We start from the raw sequence: 20,784 nt of genomic DNA, 5'->3' as shown, positions 1-20,784 counted from the left end.
TTGATCTGTGTAAAGAACAGATAACAATGAACAACTGAGAAGTATAAAAATTCTAAAATGGCGAGTTATTTAAAGGTGAAGGCGTGAAAACTATTGTGATTATATATTTATTACGATTGGTATACAAAAATTTGTACTTTGCTCGATAGAACTCGTAGATTTCTATGATATAGTGTGAATTATATATACGTATTTTATTTGTTGGTTGACAAGAACTAATCAAAATAAACGTGTCGTCAGTAATTCAGTATAATAAACAACGGGAAACGCTAGATCTAATACCTAACCATGAAATCGAAAAGGCGTCACCATGATTCATCTGAAGAGTCTGTAGAATCCGATGACAGTGAAAAATCAAGTAGTTCGTCGGATAGTGAAAGCGATGCTTCCTCTGAGTCAGATCATCGGCAGAAAAAGAAACGAAAACGAGCCAACTCATCTAACTCAGACAGTAATTCTGAGGACCAAAGGCGAACCAAGAAACGCAAGCATAAGAAGAAAAAGAAAAAACACACCAAAAAGAAGCGCCGATCAGAGTCTGAAGATAACGTAACCAATGACCACGTATCCCTTAGTGAGGGCGAAATATCCGTTAAGAAAAGGCACAAACATAAGCAAAAGCATTCCAAACATGCACAAGAGTCTCCTGAAAGTGAAGGTACTATCAACCTATAACGCATATATCAAGCATAGTGCATTAGGCCTCAATTCCTTATTTTTTTTTTATATTTGACAAAATGATATTTTTTTCAGAAGCAAGACATATAGAACGCCGCATGCACAGTGTGGTTCAGGAGCGCCGTGCTGATTCTGAAGAACAAAGACCTACAAGAACTTACTATCAGTAAGTTTACCAGTACCAGACTTTTCAATTACTTTCAGAGTTACACAGTTCCACGGTTAATTTTATCTTATGTAACCTCTATTATTATGTAAAAACACTCTAGCAGCTTAATAAGTTAAAGTGTGCATGTCTGGATTTGTAGCTAGTGTGTTCTTAAATAAGTTTATAGAGAAGCTTGTTCCAGTCATACACTACTTGGTGTGGGAAGTTCTATAGGAGATTTAGAAAGGTTTCCAGTTTAAAATGATTTCACAAATGTTTGTTACAAACATAGTGACTATTATATTTTTTTAAAACTCTTGAAGTTACAATTTATCTGTAAATTGAAAAACCCTAATTATTTCACGCTGTCAGAAAAAAGTAACCAGTTATATTCATGCATTTTATATAAATAGATTTTCAGTAGCTTAGCATATGATATCTATTTCTACAGGAAAGAGTATCACTCAACTTCTAATGAATATGATAGAGAAGCAGAGGTTGAACGGTTTTACAGAGGCTCGAGTAAGGACCGTAGAGCCCAATATCAAGAAAATTACTATTATGAGCAGAACCGACCAGAAAGGTTACTACTTAATATTGATATTCTTAATATTAATCTGTCTACTAAAGCTGCTTTGTACAGTATCATCAAGTTTGCCGTATATTTTAAATATCCTTTTAACAATATTCAATAAAACATGGATGTTTTTAACAGATATGTCCATCAAGAGCGAGTAAGAGAACAGGGACATGGAAGTCACTTCCAAGAATACAGCCAAAGACCAAGGGAGTATGACCAGTACAAGAAGTATGTATGAATTTTAACATAATGTAATGTTTTCAATACGGCTTTGTATTGATTACTAAAAAGTGCTCCATGGACCTTTTGCTTTAATAAAGTTGTATTTATCAATTTATATATATCATAGTGTAGCTTTGTCATAGGACCTTATTTGATAAATGTTTAAATTATTAAAATATTAGTTTGGTTTTTATAATTATAGAAATAATCATTTTCATGCTCAGTTATGGTTTAATAGGAAATTTTTATATATAAAGACTTTTGTCATTGGCAAATAAATTAATTGAATTGTTTAAGGGGTCCAAGAATGCATGACCAAAGACAAGATAATGATTATTATCCCAAAAGAAGAAATGAAGCTTATCCCAGAGATGAAATACGAGGTATAATGTTTAGTGTATTTTGTAGAAATTCATGTTTTACCTGAGTTATGTGTATTTTAATATTAACTTTAAATAATGTTGACACAGGTAACAAGTATAATCAGTTTGCTGAGAGAGGACCAAGAAGAAATGAACAGTCTGATGAGAGAGAATATCATCACAGGTTAATACTTTTCCTCTAATTTTATTTCAATTAAATTTGACACAAATTATATATTATATAAACTAGCAGACTCGGCCAAGCGTTGCTGTGGCTAAGGTTTTTGTTATATTACATAGTAGTAAACTAATCAAGGGTAACGGTAGGAGAACACCAGTCATGGGGACCACCATGCTTTTTTGTAGCTTATGTGAAACGTTGGTACTTTCAACAAATGGTGCTGACCATCTGTAAGAATTGTGACTGTCGAATAATAAACAAATAATTTGCAATAAAATAATATTGCGGGTATAAATTAAGATGTAAGCTATCCTATCTGTTAAGTTAGTGCAAACTGCACACGGTGTGCTAATTTGATTGAAATCGGTTAAGTAGTTTAGGAGTCCATAGCGGACAAACAAAGTGACGCGTAATTTATATATATTAAGATTAATTAATACAGTATATTAGTGATTTAACAGATATGCTATTGTACACATGATTTATACTCCTAAAATGTGTTTTTTATAATAAGTTGTATAATCATTTTGAAGACGAGGTCCTCCCGAACCTGAGCCATACAAAGAAAGGCCATATCCAGTCAAGCATGAGAGATATATTGAAGATGCACTCCCTGTTGATAGGTGAGTATCATTATAACACAACTTCTATTACTATTATTATAATTTTTGTTCAAAACTTAATTGTAACAAATTTAAAAATTTGCTATATATAAAACATAGGTTTGATTATCTGATTGACTCAAATGTGTAAATTCCTTGTGCTTTCATCACCTAATGTGTCGCATGCGGCGTTTATTTCGCGAAGTAAAACAACTGTATTTATTTTTACAGTGACATCTCTACAGAAAATTATTATGAGTGCAGTCAGAATGTACTGTTGCAAAGATTATTTAAAATTTTGACATTAAATATTAATAGCTCTAGGCGAGTGTGAAAACTTCCTACTTTCTACGTAAATCGAATTATGATGAAAATACTACAATTTCTGTGTTATACTATAATGTTATAATGATTCAAAAGGATTCTACTGGATACTTGTATTTTTATGGGACAGCTCATTGTCTCAATTATATCAAAATATAAATCTGATAGAGAAATGGACACATGAAAAAATCAGTTTGCTATGGACACGGGTCTTGAAATCTTCAAATGGAGGATGATAAGATAGTATAAATGGAAGAATACAAGAGAGATTATATAAAACATTTTATATATATTACCAAAGTATATATTTAGTAGAAGATATATATCAATTTCTTTCTCAAAAGAACTTAAAGATATACGGATATTTACAAGATAGGAGTACTATATAGAAAACTATTGAGAAATTACTTTTCCAGTACATTATACCACAAGCTTCTTCAAAAATATTTTATTATTATTGTGAATACTATAAAATGTCTTTACTTGTATAATTGGAAAGATCATAATTGTGAAATGTTCAATATGATTATTGTGATCAATAAAATAAGAAAAGCAATCTATGAAACCATATTTCATTTTTAAAAGAAATAGACGGACGTTTTCATTTCGTATTGCGAGATTGAAATCTACTACGACTTCTCAAATTTAGAAATCAACATAGAACAGAAGATTTAGAGAAGGTCATTTGACCTATGAAACAGAGAAAGATGCAATAACAGGATCTCTTTAAATAAAAATGTTTATAACTGAAAGATGAGACCTAACTAAAACTACAATCTGTAATTACCTTTACGAATTCTCAAAAAAATCGGTTAAGCCAAGATGGCAGAAAATTCAGATATATTGAATTCATCACATGAACAAAACCAGGACATACAAGAAACATTTGCTACTTTGAAAATGATATTAAAGATATACGCTATAGATAAGCAGCTAATCTTTGAATTTAACAAGAGAAATCCAAGAAAGGATGATATCCGTAGGTATATGAACCCGAATCGTCGTATTTTTAATTTGATGAACGGTAAGTTAAAGGAGTGTTCCTCGCGTGAAGATTTTTGATGTTACCGCTAAATGTTAACGTAAACATAAGTATTAATAGCCGTATCAACAATATAAAAACTTTATTGTATTGTGTGATTTATCTCTTAAATTCACTATAATTATGAGACTGTTTGGGCAACCAATCGATTGTATAGCAAGATATATATTATATACAAATACAAAATTAATAATTAATTTTATAAAGTACATAAAACATGAATTATTTTTGTGTTTGCGTTTATGTAATATACACAACTTCACGATCATATAGGAGTTATAAATTTTAAAATTGACGAAATTCACCACGATTTTGAATTCAAATTAGAATTGTTTTAAAAGGGCGAACTATAAAATATAAAATCGCATTTTAAAAGATAAAAACAATCAAAATCGGATCCGTTTAGAGCCACACACACAAATTACACACCTTAAACTTTAAAATTCAGATTTAAATACCAATATTCTATTCTATGAGAAATTTATATTTGAGTACACTTATTGTAATATATTGTATTTAACTAACATATATAAGGATTGCTATTTTAATCTCTAATTAATTTTATTTCAATGACAGGAACAGAGATGGACATCGTGAACGATCCAGTAGACCAGATAAACCAATGCCACCACGCAGGTATTAAATAATGTAACCTATATAAAATTGAAGTACTGTATTTTAGTGTTCTTAAATTAGTTGTAAATTTTTTTTACTAAGTATTGTGAAAATGGACATATAATTGATGAACGTATGACTAAACATCCACAAATAAATAAAACAATAGAAATATTATTAATTCGAATCCTTAAATTACTAGCTTTGTAGCGCAAGTACTTAAGGAAAAGTGTGAGCTAACACTTTATAGGATCTATAGGTCGCTGGTCCATATCCGGCTCGAAGGACCTTTGAAGGAACCACGCATGGGCCAATCAGAGCGTTCCTTTAAGTAGACGTGAAGTTGTGATTATGATAACTAATGTGAGATAGTTGTCGTCCATATCAAGAAACCGTAACATTCAGACTTCCAAATTAAACTCAAAACTATAGAAATATGTTCATATTTTTCTCAAACAAATATTCTCCCATGCTTGGCGATTACTTCAAATATAACAAGTGCTCTTTTGACCCAGGGAATATGTGAGTCCAGAAGAGCGGCCCAGAGAAAAAAGAAGACCAGAAATTAAAGAAGAGAGACAGGTTAATTTCCGCGAGCGCAATGAAAGGAGACGAGAAGATCGTAGCGGGGATAGAAATGACAGGGGCAAAGACAGGAAGACTAGGTTAGTAGCATTACAGCATTAGCATAGTACATGTGTTACGTTTCTTTTACAGTATCTCGACATGTTAAGACTTAATTATTATATCTTCGTGTTATAGTCGATGGAGCTTCAATGGACAAAAACAGTTCGCCTCGCCTTAGTTTTCTGTAAGATGAGGCAATAGTTGGTCAACCGAATACACGCCGTAGAATTTTGAGTTTAAGGCATTCCGGTTTTCTCAGGATGTGTTCCATTAAGTCACGATTGAGCGTCAAAACCACAATGGATTTGGATGCTATTATTTATTAAAATTCGTATTATGCGTTAAAGTATCACATATAACCCAAAAATATGTCTGATTTGAATATTTCTTCGAAAACTCTTATGATGTTCGCTGTAATTTTTATTAGCATTCATCAAAATGATACTATCTAATAAACAATGTCAAAAACAGCGCAATAGCAAAGTAATAGTATAAAATGTACGAGCAATTAGAAATATATTTAAATAATTATATATAAGAAATATTTTTTAACAGTGGTTTATTATTAAAATAAGATTCGTTAGTTCGGCTGGACAAATTGTCATATTATAATAGTCCTTAAAATACCTGTTGTATCTTCTTTTTTACGTAGTATTTTACTGTAAAAGACCGCGTATTGACACTAGCAGTTCTTAAATAGATATAATCAAAACATCAATTTAGTACAAATGTAAACAAAAGTCTCTAATGAACCCAATCTATAAGAAATCATATATATAATAATTAATATCTAGCGATTTCTGACGTCGTGTGTTAATTATTCCACTAATTTCTGTTGAAACACAGTTTTTAGCGGTTTTTAACGACAAACAATTAATAGGTTTACCGACGCCGGCGAAAATAAGGAATACAGTTGGGGCAAAACAGAAGTTAAAGATGAAGGCGATAAACCAGCTGACAAGGAGAAGCCAAATTTCGGTCTGTCAGGCAAACTGACAGCTGACGTCAATACTGTTAATGGCGTCGTGGTTAAGTACACCGAGCCAGATGACGCTAAACAACCTAAGCGGCGTTGGAGGTAGCTATTCAGAAAAAAATATACACAATCTGAAATTATTAAATCATGACTGTAAAGTTAATGACATAACATAATTATATAAATGCTTTGGCCTCAGATTTTATAGGCAAATAGGTGATCAGCCTTCCCTATGTTACGATTGTTGGTTTTGGTTCCGTATGTCGAAATTATAAGGTTTTTGATATAGACGTCTTTGATTGCTATGATATTTCTCCTCTCTTTAGGACAGTGTAATAAATACAACAATTTTATATGCTTTTTATAAGCATATAGAAGCTCACAAAACGATTTATACATCTCTATAATACATTTTATTAATTTTTTTAGATTCTACCCATTCAAAGGGGACAAAGCACTTCCAATACTATACATACACCGCCAGTCGGCGTTTTTGATCGGTCGTGATAAGAAAGTGTGTGATATTCCACTTGAGCACCCATCTATAAGCAAGCAGCACGCTGCGTTGCAGTACCGAGCGACGCCCTTTACTAGGTCCGATGGCTCCACGGGACGGAGAGTTAGGCCTTACGTCATTGATCTAGGTAATAAGCTTATAATATATTTACGCTCGCTTTTATCTGTAGTTTTTTTTCCCATAGAGGTCCCATACATTATGGTAGGTTATTTTATTATATATGTCATTATATGACAGCTGTTTCCGGTTATGAAATTTCTATTACTTTTTAGACTCGGCCAACGGCACATTCGTGAATAACAAAAAGATAGATGGCCGTCGATACGTAGAGCTTTTAGAGCGTGATGTCGTCAAGTTTGGGTTCTCTCAACGGGAGTATGTTTTACTCCACGAGAACAGCAAGGACGAAGGCCAGGATGACGACCAGGACGCGCCTGTCACAACTGACCTCATTAAAAGGGAGAAAAGAGCCAAGGAAGAGATAGTAGCCGACGGTTAGACAAGTAAGTATTTACGAACACATCCCCAATTTAGGTATAAGCGTATTTGTTTCACGTGTATTTGAGTTTACTACCAACTGTGTTATACTTTCTAAATGTGCATTCCATTCTTAACTATATTTTTTAATAATTGTTATTTGTAAAGAATTTAAATTAGCTGTTGGAATACAAATCACATGTGTAAAGATCCCACATGAGTTTGACAGATTATTAACACCTAACGTCTTGTACGTTAGTCAAATATTTGCACTTTACAGCGCCCCTGGCGATTACGCACAAATAAGCAATTTCTCAAATATATGACAGTCGTAGTTTATATTAATTGCGCTTAGCAATAATTATTACGTATATTTAAGTATAGTGAAATAATTATTTCGGGTGACAGGGACAACAGGCATCTTTACACTTAGATATTTTCTAGAATTCATTGAAAACATGTATCGTCTATGTATATCGACATTTGGTTGAATTCATGTCGGCCTTTGCCAGACTCCACATTTATTCCAATTTCCCAATTTATTGGTTAACATTATAGTGCGCATGCTATTTGTTCTTGAAAATGTAAAGGATAGCGATAGACTCGTTTATGTATACTGTATATAAGTTTACCTCTCAGTCGCACATATTGACTTGCAGCAATATTTCACTTTTCAAAATAATTCGACAACCGGAATTCGGGACTTATTTTTCACAGGCAACCCTATACACCGTGTTCTAAATAATCTTTATTTTCATTTAATTTTAATTCAGTAATAATAAAGTATATAGGTGCAAATAATCATATCATGGACAGAAATTTGTTAGACAACCCATATGTAATATATTTATTCACATATTAAATTAAATATAAAATACGTTTCATCAAATAAACATCTCGGTGAAGGTAGTTTTATATCGGGATCCTATACTATCAGTTAATGGCATAATTTTTTTTTTTTTTTTCAGAAAATATGTCACTTCCAACTATTTCCAAGTGATCTGTGCAGTTTCATCGCATAGCGACAACTATGGGGATCCATAAAATATTTTAAACTAGGTTTAGATATAAGAAAGCGCGAGGCTTTATCTTTTGACAAATTTAAAAATTGTTATACGTTGTCGTATATCTTAGTTATTTTTACTTCATTTTCTATTTTTGTTCCGTTTGCATTATTGTTATATGTATGTTTTAAAAGAATAATGTCAAATATTGAAAAACGTGAGAATTTGGCTCACTGCAACTTTAAGTTTAAACTGTGTTTTAATAACAATGGGAGTTTTGAGTGCAGACGAATATATTTTAATAATATACATCTATGTATTAGTAACTATTTATCTTCGAAATAAAAATAATTGTCTTTATTTTTTTCTCTTTGCCTTGAATTATAATCATACTATTTGAATAAAACTAACTTCCAGTCTACCATTGTTATTTATTTAAACATATTTTGTATATGCAAAATCGTTTCTTGTATCAAAACGACAACAGTTTGGTTTATTAATAAAACACTTGTTCTTTCATAGATCTATAATAGCGATTACTTTACAAATAAATGCATAACTATAAAACATCTTTTATTTTGTACTACCCCGCTTACACTATATTTACAACATTTACAGTATAATAAATAAAGGGACTACGAATAGGTCGGTGGATTATAATTGCCTAATATCACAGCTAGAGTGGAGTCTTTATTTGTTTGAAGTCTTGGCGAGATCGAGACGTGCTCGGTTCTCTTAGGAATGTGCTTTGAACGCCTTCACAGAGCGAAGCCCGCTTAACAATACCATTTCTTAGTGGAATTATTGTTGCGTTTGGTGGCCTCATATTAGTTCTAAGGGAATGTGTTCTATACAAGGGAGGTTTTATGAGTCGATTTGGTGCGACCCCGACTATGCTATGTCGAGAGAATGGTGCGTAACTAAGGGGAGATCGTGGTATTTCGTAGCCGTCACAAATAGTGCCCGGCGGTGAATCACTGTCATACATAAGCTCTAGGTATTTGGGAGTCCGTTGGGGCAACAGATGAGATGGCTCCATTTGCTGCTCGGGTAAATCTTCATCTGAAATGTATAATTAATATGTAATGACGTCAAAGTTTAAAATTATGATTAAGGGTGCTCTAATAGAAATATCTTATTTAAACAACATTACGTTGTATCATGATATAGTCTTGAACAAAGCAAAGAAATAATATGCTATACAACATTTTAACTCGTATGTGCGATCATCAGCTTTTTAAGAAATAGAAAATTGGCAAGCAGAAGTATCTTAAGGTGACGTTAAGAGGAATGAAATGGTTATTTAAATGAATATCGAGCATGATCCCATGCTTTAATGAAAAAGCAAACATACCCAAGGCGTTGTCATTCTCGTCCAGCAGGTAGGTGCGGTTGTCGACAGCATCTAAACATGCACATGCGCGTCTTTACATTAACATTTAGGTGTTTCAAGGGTTACTTTTCAAGATTAGACTGAACTATAAAATTGTAATGGGATCGTTTTGTATTAAGTATGTATGTTACTTAAACGAGATTTGATGACGATTGCATGATTACTCCCCAGTTCTAAGGGTGAGATCCATCATCCAGTAATGAGTTTAGCGCGAGCTCTGACTCTTAAATGTTAAAAATACATGTTTCACGTACAGGAGTCACACTTAACGCTTATTTCTAAAATCTCTCCCTAAATGTTTGAGCTAATAAATTAAAAAAAGCGACTGCTAAGCGGTGTTGAATTAACTAAATAGTTTAATAAAAATATATAATTTATGACGAATTAAAGTTTAGCACTTTGTAATTATGTAGGTACTATAGTTTTAAAAGACAAAATCTGAGTAGCAATATGATAAACATTTGAAACCGGGAAGAATCACGAAATTAAGCGTTAGAATCCAGCCTTTATGCGAATGTGATTAAAATCATCTATAGAAGTGAAGATTTTATATACATACTATAAACCTTTTATAATTTGTTCGTTCTATCACTCGCGTGATTCTTTGATAATATTTTTTTAGGGATTAATAGTGTATTATTAGTAAAATTATAATTACATATATGATTACTACGTACCATCTCCAAGTAATTGAAGGTAATGATGCGTTGTCTCCGGAGGTGAAACTGGCAATGGATCAGGCAGAGTGATGTCACGCAATGACGTCACTATACGGAGACACTGACGGAATGATGGACGCGCTTCGGCTGCGTAACTCCAGCATTTTTGGAGTAATTCGTACCTTTGAGAATAGAGAACACAATCAGTATCGTATAGGTTTATTTTTCTATTGGATTATATACGTATTTCCTTAATACATTCCTGTCTTAATTACTAAGTTTATTAACACATTAATATTCATATTAGGTAAATGTTTACAAAATATTTTTAACATCATCAAATAGGAAACTACCTGCGTTTTTCAAGCCAATTGCGAAAGACATTCTTTTTATTCATATATTCGTGTGTATTTGTCCATTTTAATGATCAAAATAAATGTTTCAAAGAAATATATATTAATAATATACTCATTAATTAAGCCATCAAAATATATGTAATACGTGTAGTTGCTTTCCTAGGATTCGCACAATCAAAGCAATAGGTGTTCTTTCTACAAACTTTTCTACAAATTTTTGTTTACAGATTTGCGGTTACTCCAAATTCCCATTAAATTAACTTACAGTGCATGGGGACAATTAGGCGGCCGGTCTGGCGTTCCACCAGCTCGCACGTAACCCAGCACTTGACGGTTGGTACGACCCGGGTACGGCTGCTGGCCTAGAGATAGTACCTGTAGAATATTACTGTTTATTAGCGCTGGTTTTTATAGAGAAGTAGGTACTCAGGCTTCAGTGCGTGAGAAATCTTGTTCAATTTGGGTCTAAGATACGCCGGTTTCTTCACGATTTTCGCATTGCTTGTACAGTACAAAGAAGTACTAATTGTGCACTTAGAAAAGTCACTATATCACTGGTGATGTTAGATCAGAGACAACGCTCAGTCAGAGAAAGTTAACCGTTGTTTAAGTCATAGCGATATTAAGACAAAAACTAAATTCGCTATTTAAATGAAATGAATTGGGCCTTAAAGAAACTAAAATTGAGATATTAACCCAAGAGTAAACTGCCAAAAAAGATTGCGGGAATTTAACTTACCTCCCAACAAAGTACGCCCCAAGCCCACACATCAGACTGACACGAGAACACGCCGTCGACTAAACATTCCACTGCCATCCAGCGAACCGGTAGCAAACCTTTTATAAAATTGTTATTTAAGTTAACAAACTTAATCTAAAATAAAATAGATATAAAAAATTACGTTTAATTTACTAGTGATATCTTTCAAGCAATTCGCAAAATAACTGAAATTTAAATGTTTCAATATAAATCGTGAATATATAAATTATACTAGGTAAAAAGAACGTTAACACAATGATATTACTTATAACAAATTCCATTACCATAACAGATTAAATAAATTGATTTTTATAAATGAATTTACCTTCTCCTTCTTTCCGATAGTAGTCGTTCTTATAAATATCCCTGGCTAGGCCAAAGTCTCCTATTTTGACAATTCGTCTACCGTCACGCACCGCGACCAGGCAATTGCGACAGGCCAAGTCACGATGGACAAAATGCATCTCTTCTAAATACCGACAGCCTTTTGTGACATCGACGCACATGTTGAGAAGATCCAGTAGTGTTAGGGATTCTGGAGTACCCTAAACAAATATTTGTGGGTTAATACACTGTTTAATGCTAAAATAAAATACAATTGTCGAATAATCAAAATGAATCTTATAACTAGCAAGTGCCGCTATCACACACGTATGTATTCACTTTGATTAGTGCGAGTGCAAGTGATTAGTAATTGAGGATGATTAGTGCAAGTAGTGTCCAATTCTTGTTTAGTGGCTCTGTTAAGTAAATTAGTTGTCGATAGCTGTTGATCAGCAAGTTTGGACAAACATCGAGAAGCGCGCTTGCAATTGAAAGAAGTATTAAACGCGGTGCTATTTGAAACCTAAGAAGTTTTGGAAGCTGAACTTGCAAGACCAAGAAAAGTATGGGTTCGAAAATGGATTAATAGAAGACCCATTCATGGTGCAAGCTACCAACTAAAAATAGAAGACGTTTCTAATCACGTTACTACGTAGCCAACTAATCACCTGCACTAATCAGTCGCTGTCCACACTTGTTTCCTCCTAATCACTAATCACCTGCTCTAATAACTAGTTAAAGTCAATATCATGGATATGCCTTTGCTTGTAATTAATTCATCAACTATGATTTTTACAAGCAAGAAACACTTACCAAAGAGGATCGTTTCGCTCTAAGATAGCTTAGTAGATCTCCTCCTTCCATAAGTTCCATAATAATGTAATTCGGGTCGTTATCGAGACAAACTCCTAGTAATCGTAATATGTGTTCGTGTTTGAAGTTAGACATTAAAGCAGCTTCTTTTAGGAATTCCGTCTTTTCCTGCTCAGTGGCACCTTTTCGTAGTGTCTGAAAGATATAATATAGCATAGTACTCAATTTATTTTATAGTCTCTTTTTAGTTATAAAATGCGACTTTGCTATGAAATTTTGACAAATAACAAAATTAATTATTCAAAGAAAAAGATATTCTGTTGAATTTTAAAAAACATGCAATAGTTAAGAAATACCGAGATATTAAAAAAATTGTATTAAATAATTATTTTAATTTAAACATTCCGATGTTCTTTTTAATCGGTAAATATCTGTTTAACATTAAACTTTTAATTTAGTTGTAGTAAATTATATATAGAGGATTTAAACTGATAATGTTACTAAAATATCTCGACTCACCTTAACAGCAACTTTAGCGTTGGGAGTAGTACTGTCGATTTGTCTTGCGTGTCCCTCAAACACTTCACCAAACGCTCCTGAGCCAAGAAACTTAGTTAACGTGATCTGCTCTCGTCGTATATGAGGTAACGCAGCTAGTTCTGCGTCCGACGGACAATATACACCCTGCATCCAAATATAAATTATCATCATTTCAGTACATTAATTTCTGAACATATAGTCATAATACATTACCACAAATATTAGCAAAATTTAGCTACTGCTGTTTCAACTACTTAAAAGGAAAATGAAGATTTATAAAAAAAAATAATTGCTCTTGCACTATACCTGGTTGTAAAGAATATTAGTAGAATGTCTAATAGGCAATTGACGCAAAGTAGCCAGTTCTACGTCTGGACCCCTCCGTATCACCGGGGATGTAACTTGATTTTCTAGAGCCGCTTTTTTCTTATTTCTTTTATTATAACCTAGAAAAAACTCTAAATTTTAAACCTAGTAGGTCAAATCTACTATAACATTTTTTAATATTGAAGTAAATATGTACTTTAAAATAAGCTTTGTAAATACATAATTCTTAGGAACACACGTAAATGACAACGCCTACTTACTGTAAAACAAGGCCAACGCAACAGCTAGGACAATAACTGCAAGCGTGAATATTGCCATAGCTAACGCAGCCGGGTGAGGTCTCGCTGGGTGAATAAGGGGCGCTGCATGCAATTCCCCTGCTGGGGACAGCTCACCCCACCCATACGAGTTACGAGCCTGTACACGGGCGATATACCCTGCACCTATCTCACCCGATCCGATTAACCAGTAGCTTTCTGTAAGGAAGAAATATAAGCTTATGTTACTTTAAATTAATAAAGTTGAAATAGCTGTGAAATTAACAACAAATATTAATTTGTCTTAACTTTTAAAGATTAATTATAGGTTGTTTCGATGAATTATTCTCGGACGGGTTTTATGTATATTGTAATAAGTAATGTAAACAAGTAATTATCCGATGGATGTTCAGAGTACCAGAAAGTATTCATAGAGGTAATTTATGAATACCTGCCGTGCGATTCTGTTAATCCGTGAGTTCACCTCGCACTAACAACGCTCCCTTCGTCACTCACGTCATTTTTGGAATCTCATGGTATTCTGTTAAGCAATTTCACATTACGACTTGACAAGCGGAGGGAGCTTGTAGTTTATTGTTTATCAGAATGCCAAATCATAAAATGACTGCTTCACGACTGATTTGAGCGCGACCGCCGCTACGAAAACCGCTGTGAGAGTTCGAAAAGTGAGTTACAGAATCGCAAGGCTGCTGGTACTCTGTCGCTATATTCTTCATATTATCGTTGTTATGTGGAACTGAAATACAAATATTAAATGAAATAAATAAATCATAAACATCTCACCAGTTCCATTGTGTAACAGTTCCAATCCTTCACGTATAATTCGCGTCTTCAATTCATCATCAATGTCGGTTGGAAGATCTGCCCGTAATAGTTCACTCACGTTGCTCAACGAATTATCATCGATATGCTCAATCCTACTAATTATAATACCAATTATAATAAAATACCATTGTTAAAATACAAACCTTAAAAATATTAAATGTATATTGGAATTTAAGAGGCTTTTGATGAAGGAAACATTTAGACAATTTAACTTTAACTTTAAATCATGTGTTTTCTAATTCTTTAGACAAATGTTATGCTAAATATATAACATTTGAAAATTTTATAAAGGGTATATACAGTGCACAAACCTGTTTCTAGGAGTGCCCCAAATTCGGTAGTGTGTCACAGGATCCCCGCGTGGGTCCGGTTCTGCCCACCAGGCTCGAACCATCTTTTCTCCCACGGCTTCTACACGTAGGACGCCTGGAGGTCCAGGAACGTCACCTAGACGAAATATTACATTTGCTTTGATGTATCTACCGTAGTTAATTTTAAATATCACAAGAACATCGCATGTCTCATTTAGATAGACAAAATAAAATAAATCGGTGGCGCTACAACCTCTTTTAGGTCTTGGCCTCAGATTTCTGAATCTGTTTCATGATCATTTTATTAAATGGCAAGTAGGAGATCAGCACCAGCACCACCAACACACGCCGTCGACTTTTTGGGTCTAAGACATGTCGGTTTATTCACGTTGTTTTTCTTCACCGTTCGAGCAAATGTTAAATGCGCACATAGAAAGAGAGTCTATTGGTGCACAGCCGCCAAATAAAATTGCAATAAAGTATATGCACTTATCTATGATGAAGAAATGATTTTAATAGTATTAATAAGTTTCAAATTTTATTTTAAGCTTTATTCTTGTAATATGCCTACTGTGTTTATAAACACTGGATTGTAGCTTATTCGTTACTTTTGTAAGATATAAAATATAAAACAATTAAACATGGCCGACGTAGAGAATAATTTATTTTCTTCTTGTTTATTTCGAATGTCAGAAACAAGTTACGAGTGCAAAAATCTTACCGAAAGTTTCAAATACAAAGTTGTAGTCTCGTGGCCAGAAGTAGGGGAGCGTATTATTGACGTATTGCAAACGCAATCGAAATCGGTATTTTGTTTTCGGACGCAGATCTGTGGCAGCCCATTCCGCGTTTCCACTTTGTATACAAGGCAACCAAAGATCAGTTGTACCGCCCGTTTCGCTGTACTCAACAAGGTATCTGAAACATTACGAAATTAGGTGTTTGTTAATATAGTCTTTGATTTACTGTACTACAAGTGCTCATGATTGTCTGAAAGGACTTGAAACACCGTAATAAATTGGCGCTTGTATCTGTTCAAGCAATTTTTATGTATATAATTTTTGATTGAAAACTACAAACAGTTCATACAATACAAAAGGATTGAGTTAATTTATTACAATAAACCATTTATTTAAGTACGTAAGTTTTGTTACCATTGCCATATCTTATTTAAACTATGACTAATTATTGAAAAGCTTCATCCTATCAAAGGGGAACTAATAAAAAGAAACAACTACACTATGATGAATAATATGGGGTAATGTGCCTACTATAAGCCTAAATCAATTCAATATGTTTTGTCTCGTTTGATGCAAGGTACGTAACAAGGAGAAAAGATTCAATAGCTATTACAGGATTACGATACGTTTAAAATGTTTATAACTTACTGGTTCAACGTATAACTGGTTGGTGCTGGCCATATAACTGTTAAGGTATACGCCGTAGCGTTCTTAAGGGATATGGGCGCTGGGGGCGGAAACGTGCGCAAACGCAATGGCAAAGAGTCAGCAGATACGGCGGAGTGACGTGAACGTGCGCGCACCCAAACTGTGTATAGCGTGCTAGGGGATAGAGGCGTCATTATTGCACTACCGCCTTCTGATACTTCGAATGTGTTGTGCTCTGTAAAATTTATACACAAATTACCGCCACTTGGAAATTTTTCAAAGATTTTTTTTAAAGTTACTAGATTGTTTATGAGATTAGGAATTAAAATAAATTACCATAATACTATTTATTTTACGGTAATATTTTCGTTTAATTCAACTAAGATATCCTAACGATGCAGGAAAAATGTTCATTAATTATGTAACCAATATTGATAACACTCTTACAAAGTAATTTAAACTAACCTTTACGATGCGGTAAAGATGGTGAATCGTCAGTTCGCCAATGAAGTTCGTACCATAAACCAGGCTCAGGAGTCCACTCAACTCGGGCTAACACTGGGCTTAAAACTGTACCCGTTACGTTTTTGGGCGCTGTTGGGGCTGGAATTAAAAGAATGAATAAATGAAAAACACATACGGCGAAATAATATGAAATTGATCGCAATTTAAGCTCTACTTTTCAATCTCACTATTAAAAACTGGAATTAAATTGATAGACCATCATACTCTTTAGCTTACCTTCAGCTGCCGTCTGCAATAAGCACATTGGACCAATGATAGGCTTCATCTCATGCAATTTCGCGTAATAGTTGGTGACTTCAATCCTCACGGTATAATTCGTGAATGGTTTAAGATCATTCAATATTATTTCAGTATTCGTTGTTGTTAAATGAAAACAGGAATCTCTGTCACAAGGCGTTGAGTCGTTGCTATGTAAGCGGTATAATACTGTGTATTCTGTTAACGTCATCTCGTATTCTAATTTGCTACAGTTATTCGGCTTTATTATTATTGGCATCTGCATCTTGATGCTGTTCGCTGAATTAGATAGTACTCGCGGTATAAGTTTTTCGGCATTCGGGAATAGGCAGGGTCTCGGCGGGTACGGTTGATTAGAAACATCCAACGCCATTATTTTATAACCGAAAGTGGACTTCACTTGGTCTATTTTGTTCTTTTTGAATTTGTTTGTATAGAATATTGACCTTTCTGATGAGTTGTACCAGTAAATGTATTTACTATCAACAGTTAGGGACATCGGTATGAAGTCATATTTCTTTTTCTCAGTAGCATCAACGACTACTCTACAGTGACAACCCGTTATATCAGTTGCCACAATTCTATACAACCAAGGATCAATAAAGAAAATCTCAATATCATTAGTCAGATCGATAACAAATGATTTTGCTATTTGAGGATTTTCAGGGCAGTTACAGTCATCTCTGAAGTCTAGCTCTGAACTGTCAGAGTAATTGAAGAATGGCCTCACATTTGAGCCATTGATATTAGACGTCAATAGAGTCCCAAATCCCGTGTGATTACTTTCTTCATACCAGAATAATGACCTAAAATAATAAAAATATGTAAGAATTACCCTACTTTTGTATAGTTATTTCAACGGAACTCTGCACATGTATTTGGACTAGGAACAAGCTTTGGATAAGATAATGTTATTAATTGATTTGAAGAAGAAAGTTATGCAGGTGATTAATAAGCAAACATTACAAAAAGTTTATCATACCTCATCGAGGGTACAACTTGCAAGCTATGTATTCTTTGGTGTCTCTTAAGCACTCTAGTAATACGCGGGCGCGTGTTGGGCAGGCCCAAATCGGCACGGTACACTACGTGTGACTCTATAGATGCCCGCTCTAACTGTGACCAGTAGACCGATCGACTAACCCAATCAACGCATATGCTCGTTGCTGTGCCATTTATGGATGTAAGCTGCAAGAAAATTTATAATTGTTTGTTTAATATAATCCCTCTCTACTTTCTTTTAACTCTATTATTACCATTGTATGGTTCCTCTTCATTTAGTTATAGTAGTAAACATAATATACAATAATTCTAATTAATAAAAATATCTATAGAAGATTCCACTTTAAATAAAATATGTTTACTAGTTAAAAGCAAGTGCTTTACAGATTTTTTAGTTCTTACTTTAGTTCATCATTGAGTAAATAATTGACGTACCTTATAATGTCCACTGCCATTAATTCGTGAAGAAAAAATTTCTTCAAGGTCATTCACCCAATATGCAATATTTTCTTCGATGTCTATAGCAAAATCTAAGGGTATTCCAGTACTTTTAGGTATTATCTCACTATCACCCGTGCCTAGGTCAATTATTTTTATCGATTCTTGTGACGAAATCATAACTTTTGGAATTGGATTGATTTCATCTGAAAATGCGGAAACGATCTCACTGTATTGGCCATAACCTGCGTCAGTAAAGGCCCGAACCTGAAAGCAAAAGTATGTTACAATTAGATTATTAAGAATTGTTGTTTTAGTGAATGAAATGCTACACGACAATACGTTTTTAATATCATTATCTGTATGTATATATATCAGTAAACTAGTAGCACTTTCATGTGTTGATGCAGTGGGATTAGATAAGAGTAGAATAAGGAAGAGATAAATATAGGATCATATTACACTAGTTATATATTTTTATATGTCTACAAACCTGGAAGTAATATGTAGTGTTATGCTGCAAGTGTGTCAGCACAAGTTGCGTGTGATGCGGCGCTAGTCGGGCGGGAGCACACGCTGAAGGGGTAGCGGGTCGAGGGGCGCGGGGAACGGCCCAGCACTGCGCCTCGTAACCCCGTACTATGCCATTACTGCGACGTGGCGAGCCCCAGCGGAATATTGCACGCATTGTACCATCGCTGGAATATTTTACATGTCATACTATACAAAAAATATCGAATCATACAACGTTTACTATTATTTTAGTTAATTTCTTCGAGATTCTGTCCAAGTAAACCGCTGAATCAATCAAATCGTCAATTAAATTCAATCTTTAGATTTTACTTAATCTATCACTTTCGTGCCTGTTATATCGTTTGAATTCCTATGAGTTAAAACCTTATAAATCTGACGTTTAATAACGTCTATTACACGAAAAATAATATAAGTTGTGAGCTCATTACCTGTGCCTGTGTACGTAAAGTCTTGGCGTAGCGGGAGCGGAGGGCTGGGCTTGTGGTGTACGTAGTCTCGCACGTGCCCCCGCGCCTCCACCCCACTGCGTATGCGCACGTACTGATACCTCGACTGCGCTATATGGATCTATACTACGCTCTGCTACCTCTAGCCATGACGTGACTACAGTTTTCTAAAAAAAAAACAATATAATTATAAATAAAACTCTGTATTATTATTCTTTTTAAATATTTGCTTAATCTGTTCTATAAACCGTTGCCGTAAACAAAATTTTACATACTTTACCTCAATTTTATGATGAGTCGGAAACGAGAGACTGACGTCATAATAAACTCTGCTACTGTTGACATTAACCTTCGATGCCGGAGCCCAAGTCACGTTGAATTTGTCCCATGTTCCTTCCACTGCTATTGTTGAAGCATTTATCGTTTCTGGTATCGCGATTATGGACTCTGGAAAAGAGTATGTAAATAATATAAAAAAATAAATATTAAATAATTAAATACTGTGAATGTCAATAAAATATCCGATTTTAATAAGGATCATATGTACTGCTACTATGACTATATAGTCTAAGTTTAGTAAACATTGCTAAATATACAGATTTTATAACTCGGCTCGTTATAATGGGCGGGCAGAGGCGGACACAACCGCCGCATCGCATGTCGGGTAGCGAATAAGGCTCTGCTGTTACCGCATCCCGCCTTAGGCGATTGTTGGTTGCGCCTTGGGGTTTTAGTGGGTATGCCCATTCGCGAGTCCCACATATCCCTCCTGCACTAAGCAGTCGCACCGCCGTAGGGTATGCGCAATGCATTTCCCCAAGTAAAAAAAAAAAAAAAAACTCGGCTCGTTGCCTACGAAGGGTCACGTCGTTAACGTCTCACTAAAATTCTTATTATGCTAAAGAAGCCAGCCATATAAAATCGTCGGACGGGTGTGTCTTGAATTTGAATGAATACTTACCGCTGTTAGCATGTAATGTAGGATCTCTGACAGCGATGACATGAACTCTTGGTATCAGTTCTGCAGTGTATTTGCCCGCAAGGTCTGAGACTACAGCTCGTGATGCATCTTGGACCCAAACTAGCCGCTCGCTAAAGTAGCACAATGGACCGAGTGTGGCTGTGCCTGAGAGGCGACTGACTAGAGTCCCGGTCACCTGCTGTACAAATTTTCGATGTTTAGTTTTTTTTATGTAACAGGAGGCAAACGGGCCGGATCTGATGTTAAGTGATACCGCCGCCCATGAACACTTACAATGGAAGGCTCGTAAAT

The 20,784-nt window shown here is 34.4% G+C and overlaps 2 protein-coding genes across 9 annotated transcripts in view; one reads left to right on the top strand and one right to left on the bottom strand.

Annotated features, from left to right (window-relative positions):
* The first annotated feature begins 22 nt into the window (after positions 1-22).
* Positions 23-7,377, top strand: LOC125063054 (smad nuclear-interacting protein 1). Of its 4 annotated transcripts, none has more exons than XM_047669285.1 (12): positions 23-658; positions 757-844; positions 1,278-1,409; positions 1,542-1,634; positions 1,926-2,011; positions 2,099-2,174; positions 2,705-2,794; positions 4,716-4,775; positions 5,270-5,419; positions 6,262-6,459; positions 6,787-7,001; positions 7,147-7,377. In XM_047669285.1, exons 1-12 carry the CDS (start codon positions 289-291, stop codon positions 7,371-7,373), a joined length of 1,785 nt encoding a protein of 594 aa, XP_047525241.1. In that variant the 5' UTR covers positions 23-288; the 3' UTR covers positions 7,374-7,377. The 4 variants fall into 4 exon arrangements, with proteins under 4 accessions (XP_047525241.1, XP_047525240.1, XP_047525243.1 ...); XM_047669284.1 differs by having other exon boundaries at positions 754-844; XM_047669287.1 differs by lacking the exon at positions 1,278-1,409.
* A 1,489-nt stretch (positions 7,378-8,866) lies between these two features.
* LOC125063053 (proto-oncogene tyrosine-protein kinase ROS) overlaps positions 8,867-20,784 on the bottom strand; it is a 38,634-nt gene continuing 26,716 nt past the window's right edge. The window contains exons 17-38 of one of the 5 annotated variants that reach the window (XM_047669279.1): positions 20,473-20,671; positions 19,792-19,958; positions 19,494-19,678; positions 19,025-19,229; positions 18,529-18,798; positions 18,074-18,279; positions 17,071-17,897; positions 16,795-16,932; positions 16,330-16,564; positions 15,663-15,859; positions 14,942-15,077; positions 14,589-14,725; positions 13,788-14,003; positions 13,507-13,646; positions 13,180-13,344; positions 12,661-12,855; positions 11,849-12,068; positions 11,503-11,600; positions 11,029-11,138; positions 10,426-10,589; positions 9,710-9,760; positions 8,867-9,417 (exon numbers count right to left, since the gene is read on the bottom strand). In XM_047669279.1, coding sequence (XP_047525235.1) covers positions 9,032-9,417; positions 9,710-9,760; positions 10,426-10,589; positions 11,029-11,138; positions 11,503-11,600; positions 11,849-12,068; positions 12,661-12,855; positions 13,180-13,344; positions 13,507-13,646; positions 13,788-14,003; positions 14,589-14,725; positions 14,942-15,077; positions 15,663-15,859; positions 16,330-16,564; positions 16,795-16,932; positions 17,071-17,897; positions 18,074-18,279; positions 18,529-18,798; positions 19,025-19,229; positions 19,494-19,678; positions 19,792-19,958; positions 20,473-20,671 — 4,647 coding nt within the window. In that variant the 3' untranslated portion in view covers positions 8,867-9,031. The remainder of the gene's footprint in view (positions 9,418-9,709; positions 9,761-10,425; positions 10,590-11,028; positions 11,139-11,502; positions 11,601-11,848; positions 12,069-12,660; positions 12,856-13,179; positions 13,345-13,506; positions 13,647-13,787; positions 14,004-14,588; positions 14,726-14,941; positions 15,078-15,662; positions 15,860-16,329; positions 16,565-16,794; positions 16,933-17,070; positions 17,898-18,073; positions 18,280-18,528; positions 18,799-19,024; positions 19,230-19,493; positions 19,679-19,791; positions 19,959-20,472; positions 20,672-20,784) is intronic. The other 4 variants (XM_047669280.1, XM_047669281.1, XM_047669282.1 and 1 more) reach the window with 4 other exon arrangements.

The sequence above is a fragment of the Pieris napi genome, chromosome 2 (genome assembly GCF_905475465.1).
Source record: "Pieris napi chromosome 2, ilPieNapi1.2, whole genome shotgun sequence".
NCBI classification, from domain to species: domain Eukaryota; kingdom Metazoa; phylum Arthropoda; class Insecta; order Lepidoptera; family Pieridae; genus Pieris; species Pieris napi.
Note: the sequence above shows the minus strand (reverse complement) of the source record. Positions and strands in the feature narration are given on the sequence as shown.

Excerpts from the sequence above, each read along its gene's own strand:
- LOC125063054 (XM_047669284.1), top strand. The coding sequence starts at position 289 with ATGAAATCGAAAAGGCGTCACCATGATTCATCTGAAGAGTCTGTAGAA. Across the intron at positions 1,410-1,541 it reads GAGCAGAACCGACCAGAAAG|ATATGTCCATCAAGAGCGAG; the intron begins GTTACTACTTAA and ends TGTTTTTAACAG. Across the intron at positions 5,420-6,261 it reads GGCAAAGACAGGAAGACTAG|GTTTACCGACGCCGGCGAAA; the intron begins GTTAGTAGCATT and ends AACAATTAATAG.